At 36.0% G+C, this 13,782-nt stretch overlaps 1 protein-coding gene across 1 annotated transcript; it reads left to right on the top strand.

Moving 5' to 3' along the window:
- LOC139959771 (extracellular serine/threonine protein kinase FAM20C-like) lies at nt 1-12,405 on the top strand. Its single transcript, XM_071957613.1, has 10 exons — nt 1-805; nt 4,508-4,638; nt 5,312-5,390; nt 6,225-6,317; nt 6,964-7,076; nt 7,375-7,558; nt 8,855-8,967; nt 10,055-10,136; nt 10,419-10,478; nt 11,102-12,405. The coding sequence occupies exons 1-10, from the start codon at nt 402-404 to the stop codon at nt 11,388-11,390; spliced, it is 1,548 nt and encodes a 515-aa protein (XP_071813714.1). The 5' UTR covers nt 1-401; the 3' UTR covers nt 11,391-12,405.
- The last annotated feature ends 1,377 nt before the right edge of the window (nt 12,406-13,782 follow it).

Below are 13,782 nucleotides of genomic sequence, written 5' to 3'. Positions count from 1 at the left end.
CCGCTTTAGACTTTTATGCCAAACTTTTTTCTCCCCAACCTTTCACGCTTCAGCTAACGTGGACTAATCATGGCATGTGAGGACTTGTAAACTAGTCAATATTTGTTCGTGTGTCGTAGTGGTATCAAGTATACAGAGCTATATATACATATATATATTTCGCCTTTTTACCGTACCGTTAGGCTTCGCACGCGAGTGGCTACGTGTGCGTGTTTGTCGCAGTGATTTTTAATAAAGACCAATAATCGAGTCAAGGTCTTAAGAATCTAAACAGCCTATCGTTCATTTTCAATGTGTTGCTAAGGGAATTCAGTTGTAAATTATTTCTATACGGCAAAGCAGTTTGGTTTATAAGTTATATAACTATCGTGGAGATAGATTTCTCGTTCTATTTATCACCAATGATGAAACTTCGACAAAGATGGGTTTTTGGTGTGGTTTTACTCGTTCCGTTTCTATGGATAACAGTTGTGTTTTGGGCAACACAACACGGACGAAATGTTCGGATTGCACAAGGAGGAGAAGAGAACTTAGTTCTACCAAAAAGAAGCGGCAATACATCTGTAGATTCCTCCTCGCAGAGCGAAGATCACGAAGATACATCAGATGAGGAGAGAGAAGTAATGAGGAAAAAAGGGTTACCATATGACAGTACATTATTTTTTGCGAGTAGAAAACGCTCAAGAATACCTTACAAAAAAGTTGAAAATAGAAACAAATTTGAGGCCTTATTTCGAGATTTCCCAAGTTACAATTCAGTGCCTAAATTGAAGTCTTCTGATTATTTAATACGAGATCGTGAGCCGTAAGTATGAGTTTAATATTTCAACATTGTACTATTTATTTACAATATATATATATATATATATATATATATATATATATATATATATATATATATATATATATATATATATATATATATATATATATATATATATATATATATATATATATATATATATATATATATATATATATATATATATATATATATATATATATATATATATATATATATATATATATATAGGCCTATAAATTACAGGCAGGCCTATATGCATGGTTCGAAAACTGTATCGATAACTTGGATACAATTCTGTTCCGATGGGTTTGCTTAAACAAAATCCGAGCGAATACAATGTTCAGAGGTTAAGTCAATACAAACAATGTCTCTTGCCGTGTATTTGTGAGTAAATAACAAGAAGAAACCCTAAAGAAAAGACAATATCGTTAAGTGCTTAAATTTAAAGCTAGGCTACCTGTTTGGTATAAAATTTTATACGCTCTTGTTATTTTAGCCTGTTTGTTCTCTGATTGGTTTTCTGGTTTTCTGATAAAGACATCGACGCATAGGCTAAATTTCAGTAACAAAAGGGACTGCAATCGTTAAATTCACGACCTCTGTCGGCTGGACATGTCCGCTTTATTGAACCAAATCGGGGAAGGAAGGGGCGGTGTCGGCGAGGGGTGGGAGTAGCACGGATGGGTGAGATATTTCCGGCTATGATACCCACTCAAGGGTGTAGGAACCGGGGGGGCTGGGGGGCGCCAGCCCCCCAGTGAAAAATATGGAGGGGCGGAAGTATCATTCCGCCCCCCCCCCCCCCGCTTCGCAAGTCAGAAAACCCCTTTTTCATTTCCAAATGAGAAAAAAAATCTCATTTGGAGCACCAAATTGCATCTAAGGCCAGGTGAAAATGCAAAATTATATACAAAATGGAGTGGGTGGGTTGAAGTGTGCTATATTGCACCAAATTGCATCTGAGGCCACCTGGAAATGCAAAAAAATTCCACCCCCTCCCCTTAGACCCCTCCCCCAGGCCGGCCATCAGTCTTCAGCCCCCACTCAAAAGTACCTTCCTATCGAGGTTACCTCGGACTTGCATTTCATGAAATCAAGATAAAGAAAACATTTACCATAAGTTTAGGATTTGAAACTTGACTTCAACTCATAATGCTGGCTACGTGCAACGGTAATTCAAAGTTCATTAACTTTAGCGTAATGTATATGGTATAACTTAGCACGTTTATGGTTAATCTTAGCACGTATATATAAGAATATAACTTAGCACGTATATGGAATAGGAATGACCAAATGATGAATTTCGAAGCATCTGGACAAATACAACGCCTCTACACGGGTAACGTTGTTAAATTATTGATTATTGGCATATCGTTACAGAAATCGTATACACAGCCGATTTTAACACGGAATTTCAATGCTATATGTAGAGATAGAGAAATGATCATTTTAACCTGCATTAAGGGATGCATTGAAACATATGCTGAAACAACGAAGTATTTGAACCTTTGAAACTATGAACGTTGGCGCCTGTAATATTTGTATCGTTTAGACAAGTTGATACAATAGAACCGGAGCGAATTGCATAGCCGAAGTTCCTCAAAGGATGAAATGTATATATGAACTGTTTGAGTGGGTGTGGGTGGGTGGGTGGTTGATGGAATGTATGATCCATTGATACATACACTCGACACGAGTATATATATATATATATATATATATATATATATAATTGAAAACGTAATGAGAAGGAAAATCCAGAAGAGTGAAAAAACTTCCAGCCTCCACGGGATTCGAACCCGGGCCTCCCGCTTTGTACGCGGACACCCTAACCAACTAGGCTATGGACGCTGATTGTATGTCCAGAGGTTCGAAACCGGTAAGGAAGGCCGTAATTTCACTGTCGGCGTTTGACACCTGTATCGAACAATACTAGTTCTATATATATATATATATTTATGTAATGCACCTTATTAAATTTACTGGCTTCCAAATTTATTGGCTTCTAAATTTATTAGCTTCTAAATGAAATTTTATTTCTCTGTGTGAATGAACGTAAATATTCACAAAATAGCACATACTGTTCCAATCTGCCTCCCTTTTACACAAAGTCAGAACTAAGACAAATTTTCACCAATCAATCTTCCCCCTCTCTACCGATCAGTGCCTCTACATTATCAACGTTACAACCTTTTCCATTTTAAATAAAAGCCGTGAAGTTAAAATCTCTGTAATTTCCGCGATTTTCATGCCAAGATGACTTTTATCGTCTATTTGTCGAGTATCCTCTTCCTATAACAAGTGGAAGGCAGAACAAATACTCCAAACGAGAGGGAAAAAAAACCTTTGTTTTTAATAGGAGCGTGATTGTCAGCTAGATGTTTTATGTCAATAGAGAACAAATTATATTTAGCTGAAACAGTAAAATATCGATCGATTTGTACTTGCCAAAGAATAAAAAAATCTATAAGCAACGTAGAAAGCAAACAAAATCATTGTGGTCAAATGGCGACAAATGGTGTTTGTGAAAAATGGCGTAAAAAAAAGGTATACGTGGATCAGTATCATCTGTCATACAAATTGTTTTTGTGAGTCATCAGCGGTTTGTGGAAGGAATGTTTTTTGTATTTATCAATTGTTAACATCATATCCGCTTTTTATTTCAAAGATTGGAGATAATTTTTTCATCAATTGCTTAAAACCAAAATGAATAGAAGCTAACATGCTTGTAATGTCGTGGTCTATATGTGTATATACACACATACACACATCCAAGATAAATCTTGGTAAAGAGAGTTGATATAACTACCTTAAAGGCATTGGAGACTCGCCCCAAACCGCGTGCGGCCATCTGAAAAAAAAGTTCACTTCCTGTTGCTTGCGAGTGACATTTTGTTCGTTTCGCTACAAAATGCAGACAGTAATGAAACGTGATACCTGGTTATCTTTAGCTGGACCTGAGATGTCCATCGCTGTATCGTTTGTACACTGTGCTGTGGGTATTGACTGCAGCTGTATGTACTGACTGTACACTGTAGTGTCTAATTACCGACGGTAGCAAGCTGTGTGTGTATTTTCTGCGATCGATGGTGGTGTCTAACACGTCTGTTATACCTCATTCGAAACTAGGTTAAATTACCGGCATTAGACGCTTCTTTTTGCGCGAGTCTTCACACCCTTTAAGAGAAATGATACTAGTAAATTTGCTGGGTTTTTTATTTTATAGCAAACAGTTGACGAGCTGGTGATCTTCTTACAGGAGTAATAATATATCTTGCCATATAATTTCGAGGAAATAGGCAACCCTTTTAGTCACGTGACAATGATTGATTGTTGCTAAATAAGTACACGTCAAGTGATCAGTTCGACGTGTAAAATAAAGTATTAAAGCAAAAACAATAATTGTTGTCGTATTCATCTGGAGGGGTATGGGTCGGGTGAGTGAAGTGGGGGGGGGGGGGGGAGGAGAAATGCCTCCCGAGAATAATACCAAATAGTTATAATGAATGTAGGATAACTACCATCAATGTGACAAACACTTTATAATTTGTTTACTTCGATAAGTATAATTAATATTAGTGTTGTTAATGTACAAACCAAAGTGCCATGTATATATATACGGGCACGAGAATGAGGAAATCATCATTATTTCTTTCTGTACTTTTTTTAAAAACAAGTTTAAATGCCTTTTTTTCGTTGCAGGGAGAAACACCGCAAGGTTTGGCAGAGGTTTCACAGGGCCATTAACAGATATGAGATGTATTCATATAACAATACGGAATTATTTAATAATTACCTTAATTACTTAGGAACAACTCCGATCTTGCGGGCACGTAAGTATAAAACCTGCAAGTGCACAGGATTTCAAAAATGGGGGGGGGGCGGGGATTCTAATTCCCTCTCCCCCCGCGGTGGTGGCAGGTGCATGAACCATTATGGAAGGGCGAACTTGAAACTTGTATCCCTTTATATGTTTTACATAAATATAAAGATCATCAATTGTGGGTTCTATTAGTTACATTTCTAGCCAATGTTCTACAGAGTGTACATTTCTGCATTGGATTAGAGGATGACTTCATGCTGCATTTTACTCTGTATACTTTCATAGTCAAAGAAAAGGAATATTTGAGTAAAGGTTATGTTTATCAAGCAATTCAGTTTTCAAGATATTGTGGGAGGGGGTACACTCCCCTTTAAACCCCCTTGTTTTTTAGTTTTTAGTCTTGAAGGCATCATTTCAGTCTAAACTTTGATTTATTCCTCTGACCACCAGACCCCTCCATACTTCACCGACACCAGGGCAGAACCCTCCCCATTTCTAAAATGCATGATCTCAACTTCGCTAGATAGAGAATTTTACGTGTACATATACGGTACATAATAGTTTGTACACAGTGATATCACATTACAACCCAACACAAAAAATATCTTCACAACTCATCAGTTATTTCATAACCTGAATTATGGAAGTAAAATCAATTACATCTTTCCCTTTTGTTATTTCAGGTGCTAAAAGTGGAGGTACTCAGGTGAAGTTGTTCCTCGTTTTCGCTGATGGAGGCGAAGCACTTGTTAAACCATGGAGGTAGCTATCTTTATGGAACGCCAGTTTTTGCATTCGTTGTATTTTTCCATTGGAGTTTCTCTACTTGGTACATAGGCTAATCAAGCATGGTTTTTTCAGTGTCTACATATGACCATTCTGAATAATGGGAGTTAAAAAAAATTAACTTCTGATATGTTCTCATACTTTCATATAAAACCAAAATATCTCCAAATATTTACGGTTAAGCTTTCCACGTTTTTGAGTATATTTTATAGAAATTATTAAATAGCTGGATGTACATTTTGTGTGTGTGCGTGTAAGTGTGCACTTGTTTTGTATTCTGAGGACTTGAACAAAAGAATTCCAGGTCCTTGTGATTTCTAAAGAATCACCACGTCATCAGAAGAATTCTATTGTTATGTGGTATTATTAATGTTAGGGTTCGTGGATTTGAACAATGGAAAGAACAAGGGAGTCCTCAGTCTTAATGTTAAACACACCTGCGTGTGTGTATGTGTGTTTTGGTAAAGTTTCGATGCGATTCGAATGCAAATTCCATAGAGTTATTAAGACTGATAAACATTAATTCTTCCTTGCAATATTTGCAAAGAATGCGAATGTTTTCTTTAAAATCCTGTTTAAGCTTTACGTTAAATGTTTAATCACACTACTATGAAAAGGAGAAATTTTGGCAATTGAACTGTTTCATTAATTATTCACTCTGTAATATTCACTTTCTAATTAGTCCCTCAGGTAACTAAAATCCTCTGCATTTTGTGCAAGACATAACATGGCGTTTAGAGAGGGTTTATTTTAGCACTTAGGCACATTTCAAAAATCTCTTCCATGTTTTTGTTTTATTTGTTTGATTAGAGTTCCAAGAGATTACGAAACAGTTCCAGATCATTATTATTTTGCTGACATTGAGAGACATAACGCAGAAATTTCAGCCTTCCATCTCGACAGGTAAGTAATGACACATTTAAAAGAGGAGGAAGGGGGAGGGGGGGGGGACGGGGAGGTGAAGGCAAGATAAAAAGGACATACTGACAAGGAAAACGTAGAAGACGATGATTTTTGGTGATAAAGATGATGAATATGCCGTTGACGAATGTTCAAACAGAGGCGCAACTATTCGTACTTCTGTGAATACACATATAACATCAAAAAGGATCATCCCGCTACTGACAGACATAATTTAACAAAATGTTCATAATGGTTAGTGTATATATATATAAAATAGAAAAAATATATAAATATATAATATATATATATATATATATATATATATATATTTTCATTTTCATTTATATATATATATATATATATATAAAAACATGTAAAAAGTAAAATTGTAAAAATTGTTTCAAAACTTCCAAAATATAGCACCATTTTGCATCCAGGCACCGTCCATTTCGCAAATATTTTAGGGATATATATATAGGGATTGGGACTTCCCTTAACTCTCTCCCCAAGACGACGTAATATCTTCCGCGTACCCCAACTCATAACAAATATGGTGGTTGCTCCTCGGGTTCATATACCTTTATGCACCCTTGATAGTTTCATACATATTAATGAAAAAAAATACCATTGGACTTCTCTTGTGCAGGATTTTGGATTTTCGAAGGGTCCCTCCTAACGCCGGGCGTATCTTCAATCTATCTCGAGATATCTACGATAGAGCGGATAGCAGCTTAAGCAGAGCATTCTACAGATCACCTGGTATGTGACGTCATTCATTCTATATCTCTACCACCCTTTAGTTGCTAAATATTTGAGAAGAGATATTTGAAATAGCTGTTAAATCTTACATTTATGTAGGTGAAATGTTCACTCTGATGTGTACGTAACCTGTATGAATACATTTAGTAGTGCAACTTGCATTTTAGTACCGTTTTCCCCTCCCCCCTTACATTCCTCCCCCCTTAACCATTTGTATTTTGTCTTTGATGGGAACTAATTAATGAATCAAATACTAATCTGAATTTTACAATTTGGGGTCTTCTTTCTTATTGTCCAGCTAACAATCTCTGTTTTATGACCGATTGTGACCAGCACTGTGATATCGCAGAGACGCCCGTATGCGGTAACCCTGACCAAGTAGAGGGCAGTGTTGCAGCCTTCCTTCCACCCGAAACTAGTGCTAAGCGTTCGTCTTGGACTCACCCGTTTAAGAGATCTTACAGCAAAAGAACTATAACTGAGTATGTTTTTGTTGACTTGTAATAGCTAACGCAATAAACCGCTTATAGAGTTATCCCATTGTTACGATGGTCATGTTGAGTTTATTGACATAATCACAAAGTGATGTTCATATTTGTTACTTGTATACAAGTGAGATAAATTTTGTCTTGACGTAATATGTTTGATCTCAGTTCCATCTAGAGCCAGGTGACCAGACCCCCTTCTTTATCTTCCAGTTCACTCCAAGATTAATGTATGTCGTCCAGTTACAGAGTTGTTGATAATTGACAATTCATAATCATGGACGTTAAATATGAATGTAAGAGACTGACTTCGGTCAGCTTACGGCTTTGATAAGCCAATGAGGCTTCTTCGAGAGGTTACTGCTTGCAGGAGTATCTAAAATACATACATGTTTCCTCGCGTATATTATGAAAATGATAATATGTTATTTATTTTAAGTTATGATGGCAGACAATTTAGCACTTACTATCAAGTGAAAAATATTGTTGGTTGACAACCCAAACTCAATATCTTAAATCATATCTCGAGATATGGTTGATTGAAAAAATGGAACCTATTATTTTGATTTGTTAAACCTTCACTTACGCCAGGAAATAAAAATACAGTCGGTGGTATATGCTTATGTGATGTCATCAGGTCAGAGGTTCTCCAATAGCTTTACGTTGGCTGTATAAACTGCTTATCGATTTATCCGTGAAACATGATGCATTTGGAATATTTGCTTACCTAGTCAATGTTCTCCGTAAATGAATAATTTCATCAAAATGCAAATCTTGTTTAGAAATATTACTTTTCTATGTCGATAAAAGATTGAAACATTAGGGGGTGGGGTGGGGGGGGGAGACAGTCATTTCCGCCCAAATGGCCCGATGACGTCATTCTCTCTGCTATTGCCAGATGTGATTTTAAAATATTAAAAAATTAAAAAGTAAAACAAAATAAATAACAAAAATAAAACAATACTCTTATCTCTGCGTTACAAGATACTGTGAGAATTGCTTTCAACATAGCGATGCAGAAATTCCTCAGGAATGTTGCTAAGAAACCAACTTCAGCCAGCGCAATATATCCCTTTATATAATGCATCGAGCACCTGGCAAATGCAATCTTCACACAAGACTGGTCACCGATTAGAATAGGGATATAAGTAATTACAATAACACACGTTTCATCCACCATAAGCGGGTGATACCGAACATTTATATGCCGTCGTCTGTCTTTACGATGAACTATGACCTATAGACATTTAAAGCTATAACAAGGTTACTCTCTTTCTTGATTTTGACGCTAAGATGGGAGAAGGATCCTTCCTACTGTAAACGTGTCGTAATGAAACAACATCCGTTCAACTCCGGCAGAAGGCTTCTGGACCTTATCGACCTAGCCATTTTTGATTTCTTTGCAGGTAAGTTAAACATCAAAGTATGTTTTCTTCATACTTATAGTAGACCGCTGGTTGAGGTGATATTTCCAACATATAGTTACAGCATGCATAGCTCTAGTAGTCTTTAAAGGCATTGAAGACTTGCCCAAAACGCGTGCCGCGCTCTGAAAAAGTTAATTTTCCGTTGCTTGCAAGTGAAGTTTTCTTCTTGTCGGTACAACATGTATAGACAGTGATGAAACGTGATACCTTGTTATCTTTTATCTAGACCTGAGAAGTCCATCGCTGCTATGTACACTGGGTTGTGGGTATTGACCGTAGCTGTATGTACTGACTGTACACTAGTTTCTAATTAACGACGGTAGCAAGCTGTGTGTGTATTTTCTGGGATCGATTGTGGCTTTCAACACTTCTGTTACACCTCATTCGAAACTAGATCAGATTAGCGGCATGAGACGTTTCTTTGTGCGCGAGTCTTCACACCCTTTAACTCTTTATAACTCTCACGTAGCCTAGACTCTTGAAACAAGGATGAAACGACACCGCTCGAACTATAATGGGTAAATCATCTCACAATGTAAATAGCATTCAGTCTGGTATAGGCCGAGAATATGTAGTGTGTAAACATCGTACAGTTTCTGAAGTTTAATTAAACCTTAAATACTATACATGAGATGACATCGACATCTTCATTGTCATATACGAATTGTTTTATAACATTAAGCTTGTGTTTTAACGTTTCGGTGAATGAGTCTGTATAGTCAAGACACAATGCAAAATAAATATCTGATTTTCTGAAGGATAATGTTAGTCAGTAGTTATTTCTCTGATTTTCAGCTGACGTTTGTTCAAAGAAAGCCGCCGGTTAATCCATTTATGTCACTTTTCTTTATTGATATTCCTTGCATGGTTAACACATCAATTACGTCATTATTATGTGACCATCATATATAAGAATACCCTTTTCTTGAGATCGTCAAACTAAAGTTACGTAATGTAACAACTGTTCCAGTTTTATAATACATTTCCACTTCTCAAATGCTAAATTTAATGTACTAACCGGTATCCTGTTTGTTTACAATTTGTTTGATGTATTTTAATTTTCTAGGTAATTTGGACAGGCACAGTTACAACACATTCCAATTATTTGGCAATTTTTCAGCCATTTTACACCTAGATCACGGAAGAGGGTAAGTGTCATAAATGGATATATGCGTGTGGAATTTATCGGAAAACAATATTTAAATGTCACAATGAGTTAACAATTAAGACAAAAACGAAATACTAAATAAGTCACATTGGTTTTATATGAAATATCAATATTTGACATTGCCATGCAAAAGTTTGAATTTTTTTAGTTGTAATCCAACGTATAAATGCTACATTTGATGATTAATTCATTTTCATCAAACATAACCTAGATAAATCTGGTAATGCCTAAATTTGTTTCTCTTTTAAATTGTCTTTTTCAGTTTCGGGAAGTACAAGACGGATTGTATGTCATGTTTAGTGCCTCTCACGCAATGTTGCATGTAAGTCAATCTGTTCTTACAAAATGATAAAATAATCATAGTTGATAACAATTAAATGTAACAGTAGTTAGACCTTTTGCGCAGAATACACGTACCTGGACGGGTTTCTCAATGTGATTTACAGTTGCCAAGTTAAAGTAAGCAATTAAGAATACTTTGAAATATATCACGTTTTAATGCGACGCTAAGTAAAACAGTGTAAAAGAGTCCATAGAACTTAAAGGAGCCGAGAGTGACCGATCGTTGCAACAAACTACTGTGTAATATTAACCCGTACTTTACGTTTTCCTGCTGTGTTTATGTCATTGATGAATGCCTTGCTTGTATGATAGCATACAAAATGAATATGGCATTAATAAATAAGTATTAACATAAAGCTTGTCTCGTATATGACGTAATATAAACTGTCCGCCATTGAATCACATAGTCAGACAAATTGACCAGTCATATTTTGCATTCATGTGGTGGGATTTGAGGTGTCAATAATTCCATTTTCTCCCTTCAGTTTTAATGAGGCATTAAAACGCATAAAAACTCTTACAACTAATGTTATAATGACTATAAAACAAAAACAAGTCGGTTTTAGGTCATTCGCAATATCAATTCATTTTTCCTTTCCACAGAATACGTAAATCTACATACGAAAGGCTCTTAATTCTGCAGAAAAATGAATATAAATTAGGTGACGTCATGCGGGAGTCATTATCTACAGATTTGATCGCACCCGTTTTATATGAGCCACACTATGACGCTCTCAACAGACGATTAGACATAATTATAAAACATGTCAACAAATGCCTAAATACCGCAGATTCTCCAGAAGATGTGTTAAAAGCGGAACCAAGGATCGAAGATTACCACGAATCAGACTTTTTAAAAAGCACATCCAAAGATGAAGAATTTGACTTTTAAGTTTTTCTTACCTTTTCTTGGCTGTAAAGAGTGGAGGGGGGGGGGGGGTGGAGGAAGGAGGTGAGGGAGTGATGACGTCATACCCAAGATATACAAGGGTTTAATCGTTTTACTTTCAATTTATATGCCTAAATAAATTTACCAACTTTCTTCCCTTAAAGTTAAAATGTTTCCTAATAAACTATTTTCAGACATAACGGAGAAATCAGAAATTACAATTCAAATAATTCATTGAAACATTTTTTTCTACGTAAGGGTGATGTTAAAATCTTATTTTAAAGTTTGGAGATATACCCAGTTTGGATTTTCGAAAATGCCGTAAAGGCAGGCATGATTTCTTTAAATATTAGCTTACTCTTGTTATTAACATTTATTGAGGAAACTTCCCACGAGACCACATATACTTGTGTATAGTTTACTGGTCCTCCGACAAAAAATCATTTTTTTTTTATCGCTTGACTTAAAAAAGGGTAATATAAGTTCGTTAAATAAACACGAAGAAAAGGCCTTGCTACTTAATTTGTTTTATCAATTTGGGTATATATTATGTTTGACTTAAGAGAATGATACCAGTATTGCTAAATGATACTTGTGGTTAAGTTTGATTCCATATTCATCCAAAACTGGCGTCGTATAAATTATGTTTGCTATATCACTATGATGTCTTCCAGTCGGTTAAACAAATGTCGTGCTGCGAGTTTCATGCCTTCCATAAAGGAAACTTTACTTTTTTCCCTACTTATTCGGAGTTATTTCGGACATTTCACAGCCATTTCTATATGATTGTTAATATTTTAATAAATGAATTATGGTAAGGTGTAATACGAAATGAAACAGCTATAGCTGACCATTTTATTTCTTCATTTCTGCTATGGAAACGTGCAATATTTTAATTCATTTTCTTCTGTTATTGTGCTTTGTAAATTTATGCCTGGATACTTTCATATGACTCTGCAGGGTTCTTAGTAAACAAGTTAATAATTAAAGGCTAAGAAAAAATGAGGTAAAGATGAAGTAAATGGAGAAAGCAAGCAGGAAGAGAACTAATATCCGTGGGATACTTTTATAAAATAAAATAAAAATTTCTTCGCTTTTTAGGTGGTGGTGGTGGTGGGGGTGGGAGTGGGGGATTGGCCAAGGGGCAAAGAATCACCGACGACTCGCACTGAGTGATTTATGAATATGCATATCAATGCAGAAGTTTCCCTTATAAACTGGGGATGGGGTGGAGGGTGGGGCAGGGGTGGTTGGGGTGACGAGTGGGGTGACGAGTGGGTTTCTCTGTGGCAAGCTGGAAGTGGTTCTGCTTTGCTTTCTCGGTTGATTGGCGGTATATATCAGAAGTGTTATAAATTACTTGTATTAATATGTCGGATACGAGTTTAATTGTCCACCCATATGAGGATCTCGGGCTATATTTCGTAATCTGTTGGGGTATATCCAAGTTTATGGGGATCTGAAAATACTATTTATGTGTTATATAGTTTAATGAAATATCACCAAATTGATTATCCATGCTATATCGGATTTCATAAGTTCTTTAATTTTGTGCAATTCAAGGAAACTGCCGATTACGTTAAAAGCATGATACGCACTTTAATCTTCTTTGCGCCTTACTTCCATATATTGTATGCATATGTATATTGAATTTAACATTAAAGGAGAGGCGAGTTCACTAACTTTGGGCAAACCAATTTAAAGGCAGTACATTGTTTCGTTAAAGAAAGGTTACCCTATTACACGGGGAGGGGTAATGCACATACTAGTTTCGCGAACAAATGAGTCTAAAATTGGTTACCACGCCAGGAAATACAATGAATAATCTATGGAACTTCTGAAAAAGGCCTTCGATAAATACAAGCCTATATGGTGATGCTCTTCTTGAAATGGGTAATGATATTTTTCGTTTCAAACTTAAAGTTCATCTTTCACGAGCAGTGTCGGAAATATTGCTCATGTTTTTAGAATAATGCTTTAGACAGTTTACTACCAATTAAGGGTAAAGTTTTGGAGGACACGAATACAGTATGAATGTCAGTTACAAGACCGCATATTCTTTCAAATATAATAACTTCAATTATAAATCGATATCCCGTATTGTAGCTACCGAACTGAATGTATACTACAGTGCGGCACGTGTTCAAAGTCGAGTTCCTGCTCGCTTTGTTTTATACGCCGCCGTGTATGCAGTCGTAATTCAACATCACTGAAAATCACTGACCTACATTTATCGTTGTATGACGTAATAAGAGAACACGTATAAAGAATTCTGACGTGACACACCCGTACGATTTACCACCGTTAAATTTATGAAGCATGTTTGTTATTAAATACCCATGATGTTGATATGATAAAATAATTAGGCCTATAGGGCCTATCGTGTATCTAGCAT

The sequence above is a fragment of the Apostichopus japonicus genome, chromosome 19, assembly GCF_037975245.1.
Source record: "Apostichopus japonicus isolate 1M-3 chromosome 19, ASM3797524v1, whole genome shotgun sequence".
Lineage (NCBI taxonomy): Eukaryota > Metazoa > Echinodermata > Holothuroidea > Aspidochirotida > Stichopodidae > Apostichopus > Apostichopus japonicus.
The sequence above is the reverse complement of the archived record's forward strand: the minus strand, read 5'-3'. Positions and strand labels throughout refer to the sequence as shown.

Coding starts and splice junctions, on each gene's coding strand:
- LOC139959771 (XM_071957613.1), top strand. CDS start 402: ATGATGAAACTTCGACAAAGATGGGTTTTTGGTGTGGTTTTACTCGTT. Junction 6,318..6,963: donor TCAGCCTTCCATCTCGACAG/GTAAGTAATGAC, acceptor TCTCTTGTGCAG/GATTTTGGATTTTCGAAGGG. Junction 10,137..10,418: donor CACCTAGATCACGGAAGAGG/GTAAGTGTCATA, acceptor TGTCTTTTTCAG/TTTCGGGAAGTACAAGACGG.